Genomic DNA, 26,063 nt, shown 5'->3' on the forward strand with positions numbered 1-26,063 from the left:
AACACGAACAAAAAACATTAAATAGCAACATATTATATTATATTATATTATATTATATTATAGTGCAAACAGTGCAGGCTTCAGCTCTGGGGAAGAAGCTGTTCCTCAGTTTGGGTGGATTCTGTCACTCACAGCGTTGTTAGCCCTCTTGTGCGCGCAGACTGCAACCCCCCCCTCCCCTGCCCCCCCACTGTGCGTTGCCCTGATATCTGCAGTGTGAGGTTGGATCGCTCATTTTCATCCTCACACTGATGCCACTTATTTCGGTCTTTGTTTGACATAAAAGGGCATATTTGTCACTTTATTGCAACTATATTTGCACTCTTGAGCTCCTTCATTCACTGACTGATTATAAAGTTATTACTTGCGTTATGTATTCATCCTTTTGAACATAATTAATGAAGCCACATGTAATCACTAAAATTTGTATTTTGGGTACAATAAGAGAGTTTCAGATGGAATGCTGTTTTGTTTAAATTTCACCAACTTGCTGATGCCCACGGTTGTGAGTGCAGCTTCTTACTGTACATGGGTGGATGGTTGTAAATCACATCACAGATGCCAAAAACCTCTCAAACCAAGCCCTCTTGCCGGTGATGCTGTGCGCAACCTCGTGACAACCACATGACTGATACTAACTCCTGAGCTGACTGTATGCTAACATGCGCCACAAATAAGGGTCATATTTGGATTTAAAACAATCACCGAGAAGCTTCCACTGAATGCTACTTTCCCCTGCATGACACTGAAATCATTAACACATACTAACCCTCCATACCCTGTAGGAAACTCACTTGCTTGGAATAACATTTCAACAGGGAAAGAGTTGAGAGCAAATGTCCTTCTCTTGAACCTTCTGTCAGTCAGACAAGTGTAGCTTGGGCTTTTCTTTGCACAGGACAGGATTAACAATGGCGACATAAACGAGCTAAGGAAGCATAGAAACTGCAGAAAGGGCGTATGGCTCCTGTGTCAGTGAATCCAAACTACCTCTATGTTTGAACAAATCCAGTTACACAGCTCAAGAAAATATTACTCTAACGGAAGAAAAAGGCAGTATGTGTCTCAGTAGTACTAAAAAGCTATTATATCAAAACGTAAAGGGAAAACAGTTTGATGAGCTGTATAGTGAACTGAAACTGAAACAAAACGAAGCCTATCATTAGGAATACTGACTTTTTACAACTTCAGTTCTTTTTTCACTCAGTAGGTGGCAGCAAACTACAAACAATGGTTGCATTTTACACTCATCCGTTTTCATTAGAGGCAGAACCCAGAAGCACATCCAGGTTTAGGTCTACTGCTTGGTGCTACACAGAAACAGGCTGAACAGACTGGAACTCACATGAATTTGGACGAATCGAAGTAAGAACGTCACTTCTGCTCAATTGAATTGATTATCATGACCCTCACTAATAGCCACCTTAATAAGTTAAGAGCAATGTGCCAAAGTAGTATAAATATTTTAACTTTTGGCAAATCCAGCAGGTTGATTAAGTGATTTCACATCATGTGTTCAAACGGCTTGTCAGTTTTTAATATATCCCATGTGCGCATACTTAAGCTTTAAAAAAATACAGTCCAATGACCTGATAGATGTTTGCTGAACATTGTGGTTTACATCAGCACTTAAATTAAATCATAAAGAACCTGTTTTGTGTGGGCTGTTCGATACCATGAAGCAAGACCTCTGAACATCTCACTTTTTACACACAAACACACGCACGCAAGCAAACAGTGTTTTATGTTCTGTCGTCTAAAATATTATAAATTTGCCCAAAATAGAAGTGTTTAAAACTTCTATACAGATCCTGTGCAGCTGCAAAGCAAAAATAAAAAACTCCCTCCAGGCAGAAGCGGCCATTTTCGTATGTGGGGAAAACCCCCACAAAAACAGAGGGGACAGGCTGGCACCAGAACACCACGGATGTGCCCCGAGATGAGTGTGAAAATGTGATTATCAACAAGCCCACCTGGGCTTCAGGTAGGCCGCACGCTTGTCCAGAGTTCACTTTGTCTTCAAGCGTTTTAATTTAAAACATCAACTGAGGCCTACCCCAAGCTAAAAGAAGCTAAACCTATACACCATGGACAGAGACAGTCTGATTGAGTTTTATTTTAGGCTGGGAATGAGCTACAAACGCATTTTGAAAAGCCTGGCAATGCAAGGAACCATCATTACGGAGAGACATTTAAACCGGATATTGAGAGCCAAGTCGCTTTACAGACGTAAGTACGACCTGGACGCCGGGATAGATTTTATTGTGAACCAACTGCAAGGGCCTGGGAAGGATCACGGTTATCGGTGGATGTTTACAAAGTGCAAACAACACGGCACTGCGATCAGGAAAGAAGACGTCAGGATCCTCATCTCTTTACTGGACCCATTAGGTTCCCAGGTTCGCCAGACCACACGTCTCAGAAGGAGGCAATATTTTGCTCAGGGGCCTAACTTTGTGTGGCACATAGACTCTTATGACAAACTAAAGCCATATGGGATATGTATTAATGGATGCATCGACGGTTTCTCACGCAACATCATTTGGCTGCGGGCCGCACACACTAACAGTGACCCAAAGGTTATCGGAGGTTACTTTGTGGAAGCAGTGGAGAGTCGTGGGGGTTTCCCCAGGCTCGTACGAACTGACATGGGCACTGAGAACGTGTTGGTCAGAGACCTCCAGCGTTATTTACAGAGAAATGACGGGGATGATAGAGCAGGAGACAGAAGCTATGTCACAGGAGCAAGTACGGCAAACCAGAGAATTGAGAGCTGGTGGGCAGTGATGAGAAAAGAAGGAGTCGAGTCATGGATCAAGCTTCTAGGAGAACTGAAGGACGAAGGATTCTTCTTTGGGGATTTCATTGACAAAGCTCTGTCACAGTTCTGCTTCATGTCAATCATTCAGGTAAATGACCCATATTATGATAACCAGTGGTGGTAATTAATTACATTAAATTACGCTGTTTTAGCAGTAAGGGTAACAAAATAATCGTTTACATACCGTAGTTAAAACGACATTACCTTTACCGAACGGTAAATGCAATGTATTCCTAACGTTGTTGAAGTAGGTCAACTGCACTCTGTATGTGCGTAATGGAGGCTGAAGCATCGACCCAGCCAAAGTTTTTAAATCAGGGAACACTTTGCCAATTGAACTGATCAGAAGTCAGCACGACTTAAATGTTGTTTTTTTCTGATCGGAGGACATTATCCTTGTCTGCGCTCATTCTGCATCAGCAGTTATGCTGCAGCTACCGATCTGTCACTGCCAGTCTGTCAAAAGCAGTCAGAGGCTTCACGCATCAGTAACTCTTCAGCGCTCTATCATTGGTACATTCAGGACTCAGATGATATTGGATCCCCTCATGGGATTGAAAAATATTGATTTTGTCACCTGTATTATGCGCATAAAGTTGAAAAGCTTTGCGCATCCGGACCAAGATTAGTATTAGTATTAGTATAAAGCCCAGATCCCACAACTCAGTGGTTTGCCTGGTGTGGTTCTTTCTTTTCTTTTTTTGCAATCACTCCCTCTTCCTTTGGTTTTCATTAAACTGCATCCAAACATTGCTGCTTTTCAATTCATTTAAGGATGCACCACACTTATTGTCGACCATTTTAAAAATGCCTTGTATTACAGCTCTGACCTAATTCTTGTTTCTTCATCAGGAGGTATTGAATGACATCCGGAGTGTTTGGAATGCTCACCGTATAAGGCCCTCAAAGAATAACAACGTGCCCTGTGGGATACCTGATGTCATGTACATGGCCCCTCACCTTTGGGGTGCAGAAGACTGTCTCGTTCCACTGACAGAAGATTTGACCTTGTGTAAAAATAGCTGCACTTTTGTTAGTTCAGTCCCATGTGATGTGCAAGTGTTTGATTTGTGCACAATAATAATGGAGGAATCAAGCTTGGAATTCCCATCTACCATGTCCCAGGCCCTTGATTTATATTTTCATCTCAGGGATACAGTTCGTTCACAGTTATTTGAGGCTACTTAAATGGACACAAACATACAAATGTAGTATATTTTGTACTTCAGTACGTATTCCTACAGCTTAATGTACTTATTATTAAGTAATTATTTTTCTCCAGTGTGTACTTATCTTGTCTTTGTATCAAAATTATCAGAAAAGACTGTATAACATAATTTTCATTTTATCCATGTCAGTAAATTAACTCATCATGAAGTGTTGCTTGCTCTTGGTAGTGTTAAAATCTCCCAATTCTTTGAATCTTTGGGCTGAAGGAAGGACAATACTCGGTGTATAAATGCTCAATCAACAATCTTTTATTTCCATACAATCCAACACTTTATGAGCATAAGCCATCATGATGGGGAGACATGCATGAAGAGGGTCACAGCAAATCTCAAAATGGTGACGGGCTACTCCGCTTCTTATAGCCTCTAGTGGCCCCCACCTAGTCGTAAAAGCCTAAACATTCACATTCTTTCTCTGTTACGGCGCCTAAGTTATGACCTCGGCTCCCTGTCTTTCTGCTCTCTGTAAAGGTGGGGGTATGGAATGTGGTCTGTCTCTTCTATTATCGGCACAAGGTCCTCTGCACACAACATTCTCTTCATGATTCAGCAGTATGAAATGTCAAGAAACAGTGTAACACATTCACAGCAGATCAAGGGTACAGGGTAATCCACACCTGTCTAACAAATCCAAAAATGGTCACATTCTTTTAACCTAAAAATATAAGGGAAACTAAGCTACATACTTTGCACACAATCTAGACTAAGGGATACATATATGTTCTACAGCTGTTAACATAATTCAACTACTTTAACTACAGATATAAGATAACATATGATAACAGAATAATCTCACAGTAGCTACAAAGCGTGGAGTATTAAACTAAAATATGATACAGGTTAGAAAAAAATAAATCCTTTTGGGATTGAGTTAAACTTATCAAACTGTTAAAGCATCAAAAGTTGTTCATAATAGTTTTTGGTAGCAAAAATGTGTTCATTTCTAACAAAAACAAGAGCACCTTGGATAACAACCACATAGACTGGCAATATAGCTAATGTTGTGATCAATTAGACAAGAAGACCAAGTAGGCTAAAGTGTAGAATCATAGTTGTGTCACCAATGCTCCAAATGTTTCTTGAGCCTATATTTTTGTTATTGTGGAATAGATTAAAGCAATCCCATGTTTGATAAAGAACGGCTTCTTTTCTTAAAAATCACAGCACGTGTATGACATTATAGAATGAGTAATTAAATAACTTTCAGCGGTGTCATTAGACATGTTCATGTTTAAAGATGTATAGAATGTAACAGAGAGGACAATGTTTTGTACAAATGAGAATGGTTTACTGGTGTCTTTCAAAATACACCATACTCAAAAACAGGTTGTATTTTGCATATAATAACAGGCTAAAATAACAGTTACATTGTGAAGAGGTTATACAAACCTCTTCACAATGTAACCAATCTCTGTAATTGACAACTTTTCTTCTAAACCCATTAGGAACATAAAGGTTCACATTCTTGTTTCTATTAAGATTTCTGCAAACATCTGAAATACTTTAATATAGAACATGCTTAATCAGTTGGAATATGGTATTTGTAATGGTGTTGTACTTATGTTTGTATATACAGTAGACAGCACTCAGCAATCTTCCAGTTTGTAGAACTGTTACTGTATGCTATATTGGAAATATTTGTTACTCTTCCTGTAGTAAAAAAGTATTAGAATGTTAAAATTAGTCATTTATTTTGGCACTAGCCAAAAACACAGTAACAATGTGTGCAGCAGGAACAGATGCACTTCTATGTTTAGTGTACGGATTCCTGCCAGGTGAAGCACTGAAAATTAAAATCATTTAAATATGTATATGTATTTTCAACTGGTGTTGTTTTGTGGTCTCATTCCCCAAGCAATTTGTTGCCTTATTTTGTCCCCAATATCTAACTGCTGCTTCTGCAAAGTCAGAGTGCTAAGTGCTGTCTACTACAGGCAACTCCACTTCAAATAACCTGAACATTCCCTTTAGCTTACTATTTTAATTAGCGGGAGAAACTAAGAAAGCACTTACTGACCAGATGAAAAAAAAGGCTGCACATGAAAAAGGCACAACGGGCTACACCGTTAAGAGAACTTAACGGCCCAGTCTATTGAACATTCACATTCATTCCTTCATGTTACTGTTAACTACACCCGTGTTTCTATGAACTGTTAGGGTGGAAAACCTAAAACGTGTAGGGCAGAGTGCCTTGAGGACCATGGTTGGGTAACACTGACCTACACCACATCCATCACCCACATAGAGCTTGCGAGAATGCTGTTAAATTCACTGCGAAAGTCTGGTTAGCTGTGATAACCAAGGGGCAGCTTTAGCACACATCCACATGTGTGGGATTGTGGTCTGCGGAGGAAATCTGTAGTTTCTATGAACTCAATTAGTATGGCTTTATCGAACAGATTGGATCCTGTACAGAACCGCAGGAAAAGCTGAAGATATCAATTTCTCCAATGTACCTTTTCAGGTAACGAGAAACTGTTGACTGGGCAGCTGTCATCTCCTCTGGAAAGATTAGAAGCTCCTTCACTGTTTTTACAGTTGGTTTTTTTTCTGCAATGAAATGATGCAGTCCTTCTGGTGGGAGTAAACCAGCTACAGAACCCACAACGGGACGCCAGCACTTGATTACAAACATTGGGGCCTGAATAAGTACTTTGTGTCCTATCTGTGATATTGACCTCAGATGAAATAATGTTTGAGTCCTCAAAGGCACTGATCAAATCAGTAAGACAATGACCTCTTCTAACAGTTAGTATTACGGGACAAGATCGTGGTTCAGGGGGTGCTTGGTCAGGAATATTGGCCTCTCCTGTCAGCCCCGGTGAGAGAGACAATGTGTGATGAGGTGGATCAGACTCTTTTTCTGTAAACAGTGTTTCAGGGTTTAGTTCAACCACACTAATATCCACCCTGTTATCCCCACTAATAATAACAACTGCATCAGAATCTTCACTTTCACCTACATTTGGCAGACCATCCCATGGTAATGTGTCATTCAGTTCCAAATATCCACTTATGGAAGCTCCATCATTAATTACAAAGTTTGATGGTTCTGAATTCACGTTTTCCACCAACAGATCATCAGCGGCCTGATTAGGTTCATTGTCAGTGAGATCTACCACAGAGGGCTGGGTTATTGCATGATCGGCCTCTACGTCTTGAGGCTGCTGTTGTGTTTTCTTTCTGGTACACAGATAAAGTCGCAGAATTTTGACCTTACTTTGCTTATACAACTCATCAACTGTACTGGAAGCATCCACATGCATCTGTGAGCTCTCAATATGAGTTGAATAGTGAGAAAGACTTTTGGTTTTTTTTGAGGTGCCATTGGGGAAAAACTGATTTTCAGCCATAAGTTTGATATTTGACACTGTTTCATTTTTATCTACAGATAAATGCCTTGTTGGGGCGACCATGGCTCAGGGGGTTGGGAAGCGTATCTGGGATACCAGAAGGTCGCCGGTTCGATCCCTGGGCTCTCTGTCCTGGTCGTTGTGTCCTTGGGCAAGACACTTTACCCTACTGCCTACTGGTGTTGGCCAGAGGGGCCGATGGCGCGATATGGCAGCCTCGCTTCTGTCAGTCTGCCCCAGGGCAGCTGTGGCTACAACTGTAGCTGCCTCCACCAGTGTGTGTGAATGTGAGAGTGAATGAATAGTGGCATTGTAAAGCACTTTGGGTGCCTTGAAAAGCGCTATATAAATCCAATCCATTATTGTTCCACCACCACTTACACACGTCACCTGTTTGAACCCACCCTTCTCCTCATCAAAATCCATCCAGCCAACCTCAATTCGTCTCACTGTTCGTTTTGCATTTGTATTTTCTGCCCACTGAGACAATTTCTTTTTAGGAGGCATTCCCTCAGCTCCTGTCAGTCTTTGTCGTAGCCTTGAGAGTATAGATTCTTTCCTGGATGGTGACGTGTTGCTTGTCTGCAGAAGGCCACAGTGGAGACTCTATCGCCAACTTTGGGGATGTACTTTGCCAGGTCACTGTCTGTCATTAAGGGAATGAGAGTTTCATCAATCTGAAAAATATAAATAACAAATTAATAAAAGTGTCAATATTAAAAAAACAATGAATACATACAACTGCATATTTTAGAGTTGTTTTTTGCTATCTACTTTTGATAACAGATACTTTTGGTAATGTGGTACACATTTGTCCAACATAAGATGAACAAAAATTACTTTTTAAATTACTCTTTAAACATATCATGTCATTAATTAATGTCATTGATTAAACCAAAATATGAAATTCAATAATTTATTTTAGAATGTGCATAGTAAATTGTGGATTGCGGCTCTCCGTTCAAAAACAAACACACAGACACACGCACACAGCAACAGCTGCAGTGGCTTACATTCTCATCTTCAAGTTTCTTGATCACATCTTCTTCAACTTTACGCTCTGTTAAAAATTCTCGCAGCCGAGTATCCATAGCTGACCTCCAAACCACATGAAAATGAAATTAGTATTTTTACACTCGGTTATAAATTTTATGTAGCAGATTTTTACATGATAGCCTACCTATAAAATCACTTTATATATGGCAAATCAGAATTTGATAATGATTGTTTTATTACTTAGATATTATCTATGGTAATGAGGAATGGAGCGATTGTCTACTTGGAGTTTAAGTAGTTCAGTATTAGCAATGGCAACCTGCATCAATACAAAATCATTCTGATCACTGTATGCTTTATTAGTTCCCTTGGCAACGTGATACCTGCAGTGAGCTACTGTAACTGCAAGGCTTCATCCGGTGATGCATTGAAAGCTACGGCTCATTTAGCATGCATTACCTTGACAAGTGTGACTCACATGATGCTACTTTCAAAGGAGATGTTCAGCGAAAAAAAGAGGCAATTTTAAGATGCTTTCCGTCTAAAACTGTTATTATTGTCCAGACCAGATTAGTTGCACCAGCTAGTATGGTGATGTGGCCAGGGTAAAAGAGAGACAACTTCGTGACACAGAGAACTAAGGTTTTATGTTGAACATACCTCGTTTATTAGTAGCCTTCAGCCTTGCTCTACTTTGAAACGTCCTACAGTTAAAAATGAGTTTACGGCTACATATTAGCACAACAAAACAACGTGTAGTAGCAACATGAGGATACAACATTTGAAACGTCAGCAGATACAATTTAGAACATAGTAACAATATAGGTCTGAATAAATAACTGCCGAATTGCGGGATAACAATATGAAATAAATATAAAATATAATACACTCACCTTAAGGACATCACCAACAGCAAGGACTCCGTACTATGGCTGACGCAGGCTCTAGTGAATGTGCCCTGGGATGATATATATATATATATATATATATCATCAAGTGTTTCGTGAGCACGTTATACCTATTTCGTGGCCTTGAAATGGTATTTCGTGGCCACAATTTATTTATTTTTTGTACCATGTCATCAGAGGGGCTCCGTACAGATCAGCTGCCTTTACACAGAGAAATGTGAATGCTCTAGAGTTATGGGCAGGGATAGCTCAGTAGGTACAGTGGTGGCCCTATGATTGGAAGGTTGGGGGTTCGAATCCACTGAACGGCTCCCCCGAGGTACCCCTGAGCAAGGTGCTGTCTCTACGCACTGCTCTTTGGGTGCCCAGTGTCTTCCCACTCCTTCTCTGAGTGAATGGGTTAAATGCAGAGAGGGATTTTCCCTCGGGGATCAATACAGTATTCATTATTATTATCTTATTAGTATTGGGCTAGGATAAATCAAGCTAGAAGCAGTCCATGAGCTAAAATGAGTGTGACGCTCCTGCAGTAACTGATCACCTACACACAGCTTGAACTGGATTGCCAAAAGGGTTGAAATTACATACAGAGTAAAGAGAGTGGTTCTTATATACAGAACATGCCTCATTCACCCATTCATAAAAGCAACTTTTCTGTGTTTTTTATCACACTCTGATGAATGCATCAGAAAGCAATTCAGGGTTCAGTATCTTGCCCAAGGGATGCAGCCAAGGACTGAACCACCAACCTTCTGATTAGTGACCTGCTCTACCTCCTGATTAACAGTGCACTGTGTGAATTGCCTGTCTGTGTGAATCTCAGGTGCTACTTGTTGTTTTCAGGTGAACACAAAACTTCACAAGACAAGAAGCTGTGGAGTAAACCAAGTGGAGGGGGGTGGCCCAAGGACATCGACCCTGCTGACAAGAAACAAACCAGCCTTTTCAGGAATAAGGTCGAAAAGGACGAGAGCTACATCAACAGTGTTCTGCAGCTGTGCAGAGTAAGATTCAAATGAATCCACAGCAGTCCACCTAGTCTTACTATGATGCATGCTGTCTGGTTGGAGTTCTGGGTTGATGCATGTTGGCTGGATGGTTGCTGGCTTTATGGATAGTTGGGTTAATGCAGGTTTGTTGGTTGGATTGATATTGAATGGATACATGTTGTTTATGGATGTTGTGTAGCCCAGGGTTACAAACAGATAAAAGTTAGAAACCTTTTGTTAGAATTATTACACAAGTTGTTAGTGCATTTAAGTTAAAACATTCAAAGCTAAAAGAGCAACACTGGTTACGCTGGTGAGGCTGCTTGGCTCTACACTTGCTGTAGCTGTGCCTCTGACGTAAGAGGAACATTGTTGCTGTTGAAGCAGAGAAGCAGGTGAAAGCGTAATGTGTCTTTTGTTAGCTAGTAGATCTGGAGACTTGAAGCTCTTTCCTTATAAATACACAGTGTTTGCACTAACAGTTACAGCTGCTTAAATGTTAAAGCTGTTCACTTGGTAAACAAATGTCAAAGATTACAGTTCTATGTGATTAGCTAACTGGTGCTGTCTAAACTCACACTCCTTTGTGTTGGTGTTTTGGTTTGGAAGTTGAGTTGTTGTTGTGAGTTGAAAGCAAATGAACATGCATGCCTATTTGCACTGAGTTGTTTTAAAGTAGTGTTTTTGTTTACCACTGGTGTTATTAATTGGTATAATGAATAGAATATAGCGAGTTTGCTGCCTTAAAGGAGCAGTATGGATTAGATCTATGAAACGAATTAATTTAGTTTCACAATCGGTAAGGACCATATTACTATGTAACATAAAAAAATGAATTTGATAGTTGTACAACACATTAGAAAAAAGAACTTGCATTTAAATGTATTGTCCTTAGTTCCTTAAGCAGCAATTTATGGATTATTGGTAGCATGCGTGTGAAGTAATCGAGTGGTGTCGTTATAGCAATGTGGCCAAATATCGCATCAATCACAGCAATCACATCAATCTGTTCCCAAAGTCAAGGTGTGTGTCACGTGTCACGGGGTGGAAAGGGACAAGTTATCTAGGGTTTTTTACTATGCATGTTTTGCTGTGTTTTACCTTTTCAATATTTTAATATTGTACACTGGTTTATTTTTATGAGTTTTACTGCATGTTTTTTATGGTATTTATTTGGTGACTTGTCCTGGAAAGACTCCGCCCCTACCTGATTATAAACCTGATCACACCTGGGAGGTCACAGAGGCCAATAAGAGGGCCTGGCAGACCATGGAGAAAGAGGCTTGAGAGACGGGCAGGCGTGAGTGGTGTCAGGCGGCGGCGCCTGCAAGCCCGGAGGGCTGGTGGAGCTTGGCGTTCAGGAGAGGAGGATACAGTGCCAGCAACACGGAGCGAGCGGTCCGACTGCTGCAGCAACAGGAGGCCAGATTACGTGTCTGCAGGGAATTAGAGGCGGCGAGGCGGGCCGGTGCCGATTGGCGGTTACAAAGAAGCGGCGGGCAGAGTTAAGAGCTCTGCCCACCCGGGGTAAGTCTTTTGACTTGTCCCCTTTAATGAATTATAGCTGCCTAAAAGAATAGTGACTACCGCTGCCTTCCTTTCTTTAGCGCACCGGGGCGCAGAACGCGGAGAGGAAGGCGAGGACGCCGCCGGGTTTCCCTCCTGCACCGCTTCACTGGATTTTTAATTCTTAGTGACTCTTATACACTCAAAGTGAAATTTGGTGGTTTATTGCATTTACAAGACTCTAACATGTAATTTGAACACAATGAATTTATGTTTCTAAGGTGAACGTAATAAAATCATATAAGATCTACATGAAATTCACCAACTAGCACCTCTTAAATTCTTGTTGATATGACATGATAAAATCTAACAAGAGTGGTTAGCTGCCTTAAAGACTCGCGATATCACAAGATCACGTGAGATTCTAAACAAGAGGCAGGAAAGCACATGGTTTGCTCCACAGTCATCTTGGAAAGGTAAGAGTGAATCTATCTTCATCCATCTTGATGAAAATACTTTTTGCACAAAGGTATCATTAGTTTGTCGATTCTTTTCAGTTCTATTTATTCACATTTGTTCTTTTGTTGTTGTTGTTGTTGTTTTGTTTTTTTTAATCTGTTTATGCCATTCTAGCTAGCTAACACGGCAGCACGGTGGTTAGCACTGTTGCCTCACAGCAAGAAGGTCCTGAGTTCAATTCCAACATCAGGCCGGGGTCTTTCTGTGTGGAGTTTGCATGTTCTCCCCGTGTTTGCGTGGGTTCTCTCCGGGTACTCCGGCTTCCTCCCACCGTCCAAAGACATGCAGCTTGTGGGGATAGGTTAATTGGATAATCCAAATTGCCACTAGGTGTGAATGTGCGAGTGAATGTGAGTGTGAATGGTTGTCTGTCCCTGTGTGTTAGCTCTGCGACAGACTGGCGACCTGTCCAGGGTGTACCCCGCCTTTCGCCCTATGACAGCTGGGATAGGCTCCAGCGCCCCCCGCGACCCTGAAAAGGATAAGCGGAAGCGAATGGATGGATGGATGGATAGCTAGCTAACACATTAGTGCAAGAATATAGCACAATGTCATGCTAGCATGATAGCCTAATATGAAAGACTTAGCTACTCCAAATATAGATATTGTTTATAACTTAAACTCTGCACATAAGCTAGTTTGGCTCTACCACAGAGACTGTTGTGATAAATTTACATTTTACGTGTGGGTTGTTGAAATTTGTAAGTTGCAACTGATGGAGAGTGGTTTATTTAACAACTTGTGTTTTTAGTACACTGAGGAGGAAAGACAAAACATGAACAGATATGTTTTCCTGTTTTGTTTTTTGTTTTTTAAATTAAATATTTTTCTACTTAAACTTAGACTTGCAGTTCCCTCCTGTAAAGATAATAAATGTTTAATCTTATCAGGTGGTGAAAGGTCTGGAGAGCTGGCAGGCCCGTTCATCAAATTCATGGTGAGCTAATATTTTTCTTAAATTATCACATTCCCATGTTAAAAATTTAATATATTCATTTGTAAGTGACATAGTTTTGAGACCAAGAAAACATTGCATTCTGATTTTATGTACACATCATCTAAACTTTCTTGAATTGGGGGTATGGCATGATTAAATTAATACAAAGTAAAAAACAATATTAGAATGACAGAATTGTCTAAAATGCATGAATACTATTTGAAAAGATTAAGACTGTAAAACAATAGCCTCTGTATTTCTCACAAATTCCTGGTGAAGGATTACCTGGTATGTTAACTTGCCTGTATCCTTAACTAAGGAGATGATCAAAGATAAGCTTGAACTACATGCAAAAAGTTTCAGGGGATGGGGTTTTCCTATAAATTACCGGTGGCTGTAAAAAAAAATAGCTTTTAAAATGGGAAAAGTAAGAGCTTTAAGTTTCTCACTGGATACTACACGTAGGGCTACTCGATTATGGCAAAAATGATAATCACTATTATTTTCACTGAAATTGAGGTCTCGATTATTTGACGATATTTATTTAACCCTTTAAGACCTACTATAGAACAAAGTCCGCCAGAGCTTATATTATTTTTTTACATGTTATAGTGCCATTGGGAGCATTTCAAGTTGCTATACATCAATACAACTGTTATAGCCCATATTTTAATAATATGTATGCATTAAGTCCATAGTAACTACATTAAAATGGAGCACTGTAACAAAAAATAATTTCCCCCAGGGATCAATAAAGTATTCTGATTCTGATTAATTGCAAAAAGTGCAATAAACTACAAAAAAATTGAAAATCGTTTTTTACATATATTTCTACTTGGAGAAATTTAAGAGGTTTATCCCTCAAAACTTTAAATGCAAAAAATAGTTTACAACAACAGGAAATTTATTTTGAGTGCCTTCATAGTTTTATTTTGGAGATAAAGCAATTTTTATATACTGCAGGGAAAACAATCCTATGATTCAAATTTGCAAAGAAAACAGCATGTGCATCAAAATAAACTATTTCCAGCAGTGCAATATGAGTTCTAAGCATCCCAGAAACTATTCAGTAAAGTCTAACATGACTTATAAAAACACCAGTATAGGTGTTTAAGGCCTACAAGTAAAAAAACTACAGTTTCCGCGAAGATGACGTCACTTCGGGTTTCTGGCAGGAAATGGCGGACGTGCGATAGTTCGCGCTGACGTCTGTTTCAATGTGGGAAGTGTTGCGAACAGCTGATCAAATCGGCAAAGCGTGTTTCTGGAATATTATGTGTTTGTTCCTGCTAGTGCGTTTTGTGCAATTTTTGCAACCGTGACCTAGGACAAGCTGATAGCATAAGATGTAAGTACAACTCCTCTGGTTTCATATGCAAAAAATTATTGCGCTAGCTTACGCGGTTCCGGTTCTACAGGGATTTAAAAATAGTTACGCAAAACGGAGCATGCCCGCTCTGACTGTAAAGGTTAACAATAACAATGTATTGAATAATGACTTTAACAAATAATATAAAATAGTGTGCAAATACTGATAACAGTGCAAATGTTTGCAATATAAGAAATAAATGTAAACATCTGTTTAGTGAACTTTGCAGTGGTGCAGCTACAACACCGTAGCAAAGTTTACACACGATGTCTGACTCGGCGAACCCATAATGTTTCCACACCACTGAAGTTTTTTTTGTTTTTGTTTTTTTTTTTTTACCCCTCTTTTCAACCAACGGCAGTCACTCTCCTCTCCAAATAACTTCTGCTTAGCTTTCCGAGCTTCCCTCGGGTCCTCTTAATTGTTGTGACGCGTGTTGGAAACAAGAGGTGCGCTCGATTTGCCACACGGAGCAGCGCGAGAGTAAAGCACGAGGGAGGGGCTAATAATCGGCTCAGTCACTTTTAATGATCGTTGAAAGCCCAGATCGTAATCGTGATTAAAATTCGATTAATTGAGCAGCCCTAACTACACGCAGCATTCTTGAGTGTTTTATACTATCATTATTATAATATCATTATAACAACCTCATTCATACAAGATTTTTATGTAACATTTACACTTCAATGGATGTATCAGGAGCAACTTGGGGTTCAGTGTGTTACCCATTGATAGTTTTAGTATCAGATTAGAGAAGCCAGGGATTAAAGCAGTAGACAACTTGCTCTACCTCCTGTGCCACAGTCACCCCTATCACAACTCAAGATTTTGAAAGACAGAACATTGTTGAGGTATTGAATGAACTTCTCTTGAGTGAGGAAAAATATCGGGCAGTCATTTTTGATTACATTTACATTATTATAAGGCTTGAATGAATAAAGCTTTTAGGTATTTTACATTAATGTAAAACAGATGTACTTTTAAAACTGTTTGCAATGGACATTAGTGAGAAATCATTATCTTTTTTTTAAATTTGTTTGTTTTATTGTCACAGGAAGTTGATAGAAAGCATGGCCACTGCCATAGCAGAGACAGTCTTTGGAATCTGTGTCATTCGGTCAGAGGGTGCGGAGCCAGCGATGACCCTCAGGATGTTATGATTGTTCTAGAGGGGGTGGAAGTGATGGGTGAGTTGGGCAATGTAGTTTTTGCAGTGACAATGTTGCTTGGTCTGGTCTATTCACTGAACCTGAAATTTGCTAGAAATTGGAGAAAACAAAAAGATGTGTATGACAAATTTGTATTTACCTTTTAGATGTAATAGTGAAATGTATGTTAACCAGACTCTAGACTTTGTTAAATGCTCCAAAAAATTACTCTTTAAATTAACTTCAAATAATCATGGAAAGAATTTCCATGTGATTAAAGTGTTTTCTATTAGCATTAAAGACTTGTGTTGGAATAACTTAATTTGTATGAGTTGGTTTAACTCAATTAACTTAAGCTGGGACCAAATTTAGTAAATTAGTTGGAGAAAACCTGAATTGAGTTGGAACAAAACTCTTTGTTGGATCAACACTATTAAAATATATTGGATCAAAATGCAGTAAATACATTGATGAATCAATCTTTAATTAAGTTGGTCCGACTTGAGTGCATTAAGTTGGAGTAACAGAATTGCATAATGCTAAAATAAAGCAATTTAATCACGTGGAAATTCTTTCCATGATTTTTTTTTTTTGTTCATTTAAAGAGTTGTTTTTTTGTTTTAGTGTACCGTGGCGGACGCCACTGGACTTTTAATGTTGTGTTTTATTGATTTTTATTGTGTTGTCCCCTGGCCAGGGTTGTTTTAATTCATTTTATATTTTTAACTATAAATATCAATCTGTCAATCCTTTCCGTGGCCGGGTGAGGTTTCCCATGTTGAGTCAAATTAAGCCGCAGGCTCCACAGTTTTTAATTTGTGTGCTTTCCCTTGGCGACTCCACTGCTCTGTCCGTTTGGAGGAAGGTTTCCCTCCTTTAAAAACACTGTGGAAAAAATAAAATCACCTTTGCTCCGTTACACACGCAGGAGCGAACCGCAGCCTTGGGCTGTATATTTTGCCCCTTGGTTTAATTTCCAGTGGTCTTTGGCTATTGCATTGTGCATTAGCATATGCGAAGGGCCTGTCCCCCAGCTCCATCTGTCCTCCTCAGAAATGGCAGTAGTGGCCCTCTGATGCCCTCTACCCAGTCGGTGTAGAATTACCTGGCAGACATTGTAAAAACAGCCCCTTGCTGCTGCTGCTGCTGAAGGTTGAATGGCACTATTTGGGCCTCCCCCAACAGAAAAAGCAAGAACTGCGACTGTTCTCGCTCCCATCGGCTGCTCATGGTGCATGGCAGTCCGCAGCTCTCTCCTCCAGGCCCCAGCGTTCCAACTGAAATAGGGGAGGCATGATTGAACAATGGCTGCCAGCCATGCTGAACCCACAGCACCACCCCTAGATGTTGCCTTGCATGGAGGGAGAATAAATAACAGACTGTGACACTTGCACTTCGATTAGTTGATTAGTAGTGTATGATAGCAATAAATCAACAAAAGGATCAATGAGTGCATTTCTGGCTCTGGTCACACCCCTCATTCTATGATGTCATTCTAATGGTATCATGTTGTCCAGGTCATGGAGGATGCCATCAGACTGAACAATGCTGTGGACACTCATCCGGAGTATTTTAAGGATGAGGAGGAAGTGGAGGAAATTCAGGAGTCACCATAAAACGCGAGGTTTTTTCTGCCCTTTATCCCCGTCCCTCTTCTCCACTGTTTCTCCCCCCTCTTCCTTTCTCCCTTTTCTTTTCCTCATTCAAGTCAGTCCCGTATCTAGCGAGTGAAAATAAAAAATATAAAAAATAAAAAATAAGATGCAGCAATTTTACGAGGAAAATACTAAAAAACGAAGACAAAGCCAATGCTGCAGACAGAAAGTTAGAAGAGGTCATTGAAATGTATGATTCCAAAATAAAGCTTAAGAGAACAGTAAAAAATAGTAGTGTGGCCGTCAATGCGGTTAAAGAACGCGAGGAACAACATCAATCCTCGCAGTGTGGATTGAGGGTCTTTTGACCTGTAATACAAAGTTACAGGACCAAACTGCTCTCTCATCTGTTAAATCTTCAAATGGGCAAAGCGAGTGAAAATAAACCATAAAAGATGAATCAAATAGACCATTACGGCAAGGCTGGGATGGTCAATTTGGTAAAGTAAATCCGTTGGGCATCTTTTCTCGCCTTCAGACAATAATTCTGATGGCCAAAGAACCAAACGGGACAGGCAAAAAAAAAGAATAAAATGCACTTGAGTTTGAAGTTGAGGAATAACTCAAAAGAAGCTATATGACAAGGGAGTGAATTATGGAAAAAAGAAAAAGTGATTGAAGTAGTTTTAAAAGAGTGACTTAGGAGTGCCCTCGTACTGAGTGATCAAAACCAGTGATCACTGTAGAAAGAAATAAAATAATTTAACAAGGTGGTAATGTTTGAACATGTATTTGTCTTGTCACAGCAACTTATTGAGAGATGACTGTGTGTGTGTGTGTGCGCCTCTCTTTCAGGAGAGGAAGCATAGCAGATTTGGATAGGAAATTTATAGTTTAGTGTTGATACGTTGTTGTAATGGGGTTATCTTATGCTGAATCTAAGTATGTTAAAGTGCATAAAGGGGGCGATTGTTGTGTGCAAATTGTGTGGTTTTAACAAGACTTTCGGTGTATTGAGGAGGTGAAATTACATGAGTTGACCTGGGAGTGTCAGGACTCTGGTGGCACAACTTTTTGTTTAAGATTTTTGAGGTTGTTGTGGAGATGGGTTGATTCTGTCAGTTAGGTTTGGGTTGTTTTTGTTTTTAATAGAGGGAGTTTTATTAAACATGGACGTCTAAGAAGGGGCCCATTATTTTTGTAACAGTGCACTTAAAGAAAACCTGTCAGGTGCTTTGATGAGCTAATAATCAGCTCTTTTTTTTCTCATTTTTGTTCTAAGCAGGCCTGCAACAGTGAATAACAGCGGTGACAAATTCTCGGGAGAGCAAATATAAGGTGGGCTTTCCAGATTACAACTGGCTGAGGAGAAGGCTACCAGTGGGGACCTGATCAGATTGAAAGTCCCTGTCTAAAAGGAGGTATGGGTTCCCCAAGCGAATTCGGTCAGATAATGGGACCCATTTTAAAAACAAAGATTTGGCAGAGGCAGAACAGAGGCTGGGGGTGCAACACACGTTTGGAACTGTGTATCATCCTCAGTCCCAAGGGAAAGTAGAAAGGATGAATCTAAATTTGAAGAACAAAATTTGTGCTCAGACGGGGCTAAATTGGGTCGCATCCCTGCCCATTGCATTAATGATCATAAGATGTTCTGTTAACCAATCCACAGGCTTCACGCCGTACGAGCTGTTGACAGGACGACAGTTTCCAGGTCCCTGGACGGCAGTCCCGGCTGAAGAGAGTATAAAAAGTAACAGAACGCATGCAGAATATTGGAAAGAATTAAAAGCTCTTGTGTCTAGTTTCACACAACAGGTTGCAGCAGGAGTGACCACGGTGGACAGGTCCGACGCCAAGGTGGTGTGGCTGAAGGTCATCAAGCGAAAGTGGAAAGACCCGAGGTGGACGGGGCCATTTGAAGTGAACGCTCGTACCACAACAGCGGTCCAGTTGAAGGGGAAAGGCCAGACCTGGTTCCATTGGTCTCAATGTGCAGTGGCAGACGAGAGCTTGGTGGAGACAAGCTCATCCCCAAATAGTCTACCTGGGAAGTCGAAGAAAGAAGAGAAGGATCCGGGGCGTCTCTTCACTCAAAGAGGAGGTGCCAAAGAGGCGTGAAGCGTGATAGGCTGGGGCTCCAGCCTAGAGTTAGAGGAGAGTAGGGGAACCAAAACCATGGGCTTGTGGGGAGATTGGAAAATAACTGGGGTGTTGGCGTGCGTGAGTGTTCTAATGTTTCTTTGTTTTTTGGCAGACAGGTGAATTGCCCAGACGCAGAGGTCTACCCGCTTCAGAGTCCAAATTGATTGCGTTGCCAAGGAAGGTTAAGCGTGAAGTCTCAGGTAAAAGGGATGAGTGCCTCAGCATATATGGTGGACTAGAATTAGACTATGTTAATGGGTCCACCACTTCATTCACGTTTGATTTGTGCAACGTTTTTATCTGTAAGGGAGCTGACAGTAGCTGGAGGGGATTTAATGTGTGGGTGTGTTGGGATTATGCTGTGAACACATATTGTGAAAGGGGAAGTCGTCCTTATGCCAATTGGTGTCGGAACTGGGATCAGGTAAAAGGTTACACTGGGGAAGATTGGGAGGCGTCAGAGCAGGGGCCAGAGAATGAGCTAAAACTTCAGAGAGATTATAGTCCGGCCCAGAATCCATTGACCTTGTCAATGGGGAACTGGTGGCGTCAAAATTCCTTATATTTAGTTCTGGGTGTGGAAACTGTAGGGATAGATCCAAAAAGGTTAATAAAAGTTAATTTTCTTAGTAAAGCTAAACCAATGAGGCCTGTAGTAAGGGACAATGGGACATCACTGATAAAAATTAACCAAAACTCAGATAGGAAGGTAGTTGCAGTTGACTACACTCGCCTGAAAAGATTTAATTGAACGTGCCACCGGATTCAGTGACAGCAATCTCTGGCTGGATTGGGTGGCTCAAAATGCTAGGGAACAGCATGTAGATGATTGTGTTGCCTGTGCTACAGCTAGACCTCGTTTGTTTACTGAGCCTGCGCCTCTGTATCCAGAGGATGAGTGGGGTTATAATTGCATGTTGAGATTAACTAGAGAAGCTGTGGCCACGGGTGACTGCATCACACTGTCAAGTTTATATCCACCAATTGACAAGCGTACGCAGACAGGTTCATTCATACCTAAACAAAATAATTACACCTGTTTTGAATTTTCTACGGACGCCGTGAAATACACTCTGGGAGAAATTGACCCTAGTTGGTGTGAGAGGACGCTCACGGGAAGGACCACAAATAATGTAAGTGACCCAAACACCATAATAGGTACATGGGCTAGAGGTGGGTTGTATTATTACTGTGGACATCACACCCTTTTGGTGCATGTTCCTTTGGGGAGTGTGGGGACATGTGCTATGGTGCGGTTAGGAGCACCATTGATGCTAATAGGGAGTAGGGTAAAAGCCATTCCACAACATGACACGCGTACATTGACAGTCAGATGTAGGAGACGCATGTTGAGGGAAAGAAGCACAACGGGTACACAGATTTATGACCCGAGAACTGACTCGCCTACCTGGATTGACTCGATTGGAGTTCCCAGGGGAGTTCCTGATGAATATAAATTAGTTAACCAAATAGCAGCAGGATTTGAAAGTGTGTTCCTATGGATAACTCCAAATAAAAATGTTGATCGCATTAATTATGTTCATTATAATTTGCTGAGGCTCTCAAACCTTACCAGGGACGCCATGGTGGGCTTTGCAGAACAACTGGGGGGGGAACATGCATGTTGTTTTTCATCTGCGGTGACGCATATTACTGGTCATCATATGTATGTTACACCCCAAGTATTGTTCGGGGAAGATCGCCGCTGTTTGAGTGATCGTGCTCTACTTCTCCCCCCCCAATATATATTTCAATAAAATCCTTGTTTTGACGCACCTTATTGGGACTTTGTAGTCGTTTGTCTTTTCTTCAAAATACGAATCGGGACAATAATAGCGAGTCAATCCGGTCCAAAAGCATAAAGAACTATTTTACTATGACAAATAAAACAAATGAATGAGCTCATTTTGCTGAGAGTGGAGAATCTGATTACTTGCGCGGGAGGCTCCACTATTAGCAATACCTGGTGTGAATACATGGTGTGGATGTGTGTGTGACTGGATGAAGGTGGGGATGAATAAATGTGGACAAACCACTTGCCATGCCAGCAAGAGAAAGGGTTTGCTTTGCTTTTGCCATAAGCAAGGGGAGTGGAAGGCTTAATTCTGGCGATGTTGATTTTGGGTTGCTGATGTTTGCTTTGAGAAAATTTCTGTTTTATTGACTGGGGTTAGATTATGGTATTATAGTATATTGTTGGGAGAATGCTAAAGGGGAAACATTTTTTTGATATAACTCATGTTACCATTAACTGAAGAAACACATGACTGATAACTGTTCTAAGTTTATTTTTATAACACAGATTGGATCATAAAGGGGAAAACTGAGTATGGAATGTGAAGTTCAGGTTTTGTTTTTAGGAAGTTCCAAGGATGCAGGCTGTGGATAGAGCCGGGAGTTCGAAAAGATGTGACATGATGATTAAATGGATTTCATTCCTTAAAGACAGGTTTGCAGGGTCGGAGCAAATATACCTGAGAGGAGGATTGCTGAGGTGTTTTGAGGGATGATATGACTAACTGTATTTTTCTTTTAATTTCCTAAGCTTGGGTGGAGCATTTTTAGTTTGACACATGAGATGTGTCAAAAAAGGGGGAATTTAAGGTTTAATTTGAAATGGGTTTTAGGATTATTTTATAACTTTTGGGGTTTTTGATCATTTAGATATGGTAAAACTGAAGCAGAAATTGTTACTCTAACGGTCCTAGGGACAGAAAATGGTCCCGCCCGATCAGCGGGCGAAGCCGCTGCTGCACGCCGGAAATGAGGCTTCATTTCCCGCAGGTCTGTCAAAGCAGCCCGCTGTTGCTCTTGCTGTTTTCCAGCCCCGGGTCAAATGTGGAGCAAGGGCGCCACCCGGTGGACAAATAAAATTACAATTCTAAGGCCTCTTGTCCAAAACAAAAACGAAACCTAAGCCGTCACCCAGATGTTAACGGTAATAATTCTGCAGTGAAAAATAGCGTTTATAATGGCTTTCAATGGGGCACAAATCGACCCTAAGCCCAATAGTGTAAGTTTATTTGTAGCTTAGCCACTGAAGCTAATTGAAGGAAGTCGGACTTGAATTTTGAAATAAAATCATATCAAACTTTTTTTTTTTTTTTTTTGGAGAATTTGGCTATAGTCCATTCAACACTGTGCAAATGGCATGTAATCAAAATTTGAAAATAGCCACAAATCGACCCAAGACCCTCCAGGGGTAAGGAGCAAAATGAAATAAAAAGGCTATACCAAAAACGGGTTATAACATAGGAAATGTGAGTGTTAAAATGAAGTTGGTGTTAACACACAGGAGTTGTTTTTAGGCAGCATTTAGCTATGATAAAATGTATGCATGAGTAATTGCTTATATGCTTAAACTTAATTGATTAAAATGGTTGTTCTCTCTTGGATCTTTTAGTAGAATAGGCGCTTATAATGATTTTCTTGTGAAAGGTGACTTTAGATCAGAGTTAAGGCACTTGCAGCAGCGACAGTTTTGTGTACAGGATGTTGATGATCAGATAAGGCGAGCAATAGGAAACATGCAGGGACGTGAAAGCAGCGCTTAAAATGATGAGTAACGTTGAAGAGTGTGTGTGTATATATATATATGTGTGTGTGTGTGTGTGTGTGTGTGTGTGTACAAATACAAGTCAATAAGTCAAGAACATAATTAGGATCATGCTTTTGATTAAAGAGTCCCAAACATAAGTTAGGGAGGCGCAGGAAAAGCTGTTTTGTTTCCTTTGCAGAAGATCTCGGCGACCACAGGGGGGTGAGGATCCTGGAGGCCCGAGGCCTGATGGACCACAAGAGAGGGACGCAGAAAAAACCTAATCTTACGCATGGAGTGTTCTCAAGTGGGAGCTGGCATTTTATTATTGGACCACCTAGATGACATGAGGTTGTCTGATTTGCTGAGCCAGAGGATGGATGTCAGAGAAATGAAACAAGTAAAGTGTAGTGACCCTCTTTTTAGGGAAAGTGGGTCAAAAGAGGGAGTGTGGAGATCAGGGAAATTATTTTGCTGCTATTGTTAATAATCATCATCATTACCATTGCATTAATAATATAATCTACAGCACTGATATTGCATTCAGATGTTTAAACATATTGGCACCCAATTAGCCTTTGTTACAGGTGCAGTTATAACCAATTTAAACTGAGTTGAATCTATAATAAATGCTTTTGATTGAATGCTTGTTATAATCTTAAGTGTGTATGTGCTGATTCTGTTGATTCTGAGTACACTCTGTGCAAAGTCAGAGTGACAGGAAACTCCGACTACTCCCCCCACGCGTGTGTTCATTAAAATCAATTGTTTGACCAAGCTCTTCTGGACCATGGTTGTTTTTACTCTCCTTCCTCAATATTTGAACTCTTAACAGTTGTCAAGTATAAAAGTTTTGCACTCTGTCACGGTCTCGATGTCTGCCCGGCCGGCTCCGCAAGGTTACATATGTTTATTGTGTTGCTGCTTTCTTCCACTCGTCATTCTGCCTGGGCGGAGCTCAGGCCCACGCACCTGTCTGCAATTACGCTGCAACGTGTCCTGTCTGTATGGAGCCTGAGAGCTGCCAGAGTAATAATGTAGATACAGGCCTCTTTCTCCTTCTGCTGGTGTTCATGGTTTTATTCCATTGATGTTGCTATCATTTGTAAATATATTTATTTGGTGTTATTTTATCAATTTTCTACTACTGTTGTTCATGTATTTAATTTTTTTTGTATTTAAATATGATTTTTTTTAAAGTAATGCTGCGAGATGGACAGTTAAAGGTTTCATTGAATAAAAAAAAAGATTTAAAGATGACTGGTGGCGGAAGCAGAGCACAGACTGTGAGAATCTATCGCCATCGTGTGGTGCAGAGATATATTTCCATTGAATTTAGACTACGAAAGCTTGGCTCACAGAGCAGCTGCAACACGAACAAAAAACATTAAATAGCAACATATTATATTATATTATAGTGCAAACAGTGCAGGCTTCAGCTCTGGGGAAGAAGCTGTTCCTCAGTTTGGGTGGATTCTGTCACTCACAGCGTTGTTAGCCCTCTTGTGCGCGCAGACTGCAACCCCCCCCTCCCCTGCCCCCCCACTGTGCGTTGCCCTGATATCTGCAGTGTGAGGTTGGATCGCTCATTTTCATCCCCACACTGATGCCACTTATTTCGGTCTTTGTTTGACATAAAAGGGCATATTTGTCACTTTATTGCAACTATATTTGCACTCTTGAGCTCCTTCATTCACTGACTGATTATAAAGTTATTACTTGCGTTATGTATTCATCCTTTTGAACATAATTAATGAAGCCACATGTAATCACTAAAATTTGTATTTTGGGTACAATAAGAGAGTTTCAGATGTAATGCTGTTTTGTTTAAATTTCACCAACTTGCTGATGCCCACGGTTGTGAGTGCAGCTTCTTACTGTACATGGGTGGATGGTTGTAAATCACATCACAGATGCCAAAAACCTCTCAAACCAAGCCCTCTTGCCGGTGATGCTGTGCGCAACCTCGTGACAACCACATGACTGATACTAACTCCTGAGCTGACTGTATGCTAACATGCGCCACAAATAAGGGTCATATTTGGATTTAAAACAATCACCGAGAAGCTTCCACTGAATGCTACTTTCCCCTGCATGACACTGAAATCATTAACACATACTAACCCTCACTTATGCTCTTCAGTTTTCTCAGAAATGGATTAAGCCTACACCTAAACCAACGGATATGTTCACTGACTTTTTCTCTTAGTCTGGAAATACTTAGTCAGCCCATTACGCAATTGAATTGATTATCATGACCCTCACTAATAGCCACTTACTAAACTAAGAGTAATGTGCAAAACCCATTAGCCAAAGTAGTATAAATATTTTAACTTTTAGCAAATCCAGCAGGTTAATTAAGTGATTTCACATCATATGTTCAAACAGCTTGTCAGTTTTTAATATATCCCATGTACGCATACTTAAGCTTTAAAAATAAAGAAAAGTGCAATGACCTGATAGATGTTTGCTGAAAATTGTGGTTTACATCAGCACCTACATTAAAATACAAAGACCCTGTTTTGTGTGAGCTGCTCGATACCATGAAGCAAGACCTCTGAACATCTCAGTTTTTACACACACACACACACACACACACACACACACAAGTGCAAGCAAATGGTGTTTTATATGCTGTTGTCTAAAATATTATAAAATAAACCGTCTCTTTTTATATGTGGGGGGGGCACTCAAAAAACGGAGGGGACAGGTTGGCACCAGAACACCACAGGTCTGCCCCGAGATGAGTGTGAAAATGTGATTATCAACAAGCCCACCTGGACTTCAGTTAGGTCGCACGCTTGTCCAGAGTTCACTTTGTCTTCAAGCGTTTTAATTTAAAACATAAAGTGAGGCCTACCCCAAGCTAAAAGAAGGCAGATTATGTTCTCAGATAAAGCAAGCAATGAGGGCGAAGCAGAGAAAGTACCTGCACAATACATTCACATAAATCAAAATGGAATTTCTTTGAGGACACAAACATCTGGGGAGTAAACAGCTGTTTCAATAC

The 26,063-nt window shown here is 40.5% G+C and overlaps 1 protein-coding gene and 1 long non-coding RNA gene across 3 annotated transcripts; both read left to right on the forward strand.

Moving 5' to 3' along the window:
- Positions 1 to 2,072: 2,072 nt before the first annotated feature.
- LOC145428306 (uncharacterized) lies at positions 2,073 to 4,198 on the forward strand. The gene is made up of 2 exons (XM_080300389.1): positions 2,073 to 2,909; positions 3,674 to 4,198. The coding sequence occupies exons 1-2, from the start codon at positions 2,088 to 2,090 to the stop codon at positions 4,007 to 4,009; spliced, it is 1,158 nt and encodes a 385-aa protein (XP_080156515.1). The 5' UTR covers positions 2,073 to 2,087; the 3' UTR covers positions 4,010 to 4,198.
- A 7,258-nt stretch (positions 4,199 to 11,456) lies between these two features.
- Positions 11,457 to 23,830, forward strand: LOC145428307 (uncharacterized). Of its 2 annotated transcripts, XR_013908584.1 has the most exons (6): positions 11,457 to 11,823; positions 11,904 to 12,278; positions 13,212 to 13,258; positions 15,682 to 15,814; positions 17,293 to 19,715; positions 23,253 to 23,830. It is a non-coding gene; the product is annotated as an uncharacterized LOC145428307 (long non-coding RNA). The 2 variants fall into 2 exon arrangements; XR_013908583.1 differs by lacking the exon at positions 23,253 to 23,830 and having other exon boundaries at positions 17,293 to 23,143.
- The last annotated feature ends 2,233 nt before the right edge of the window (positions 23,831 to 26,063 follow it).

This window comes from Astatotilapia calliptera, chromosome 4, assembly GCF_964374335.1.
Source record: "Astatotilapia calliptera chromosome 4, fAstCal68.1, whole genome shotgun sequence".
In the NCBI taxonomy this organism is placed as follows: Eukaryota; Metazoa; Chordata; class Actinopteri; order Cichliformes; family Cichlidae; genus Astatotilapia; species Astatotilapia calliptera.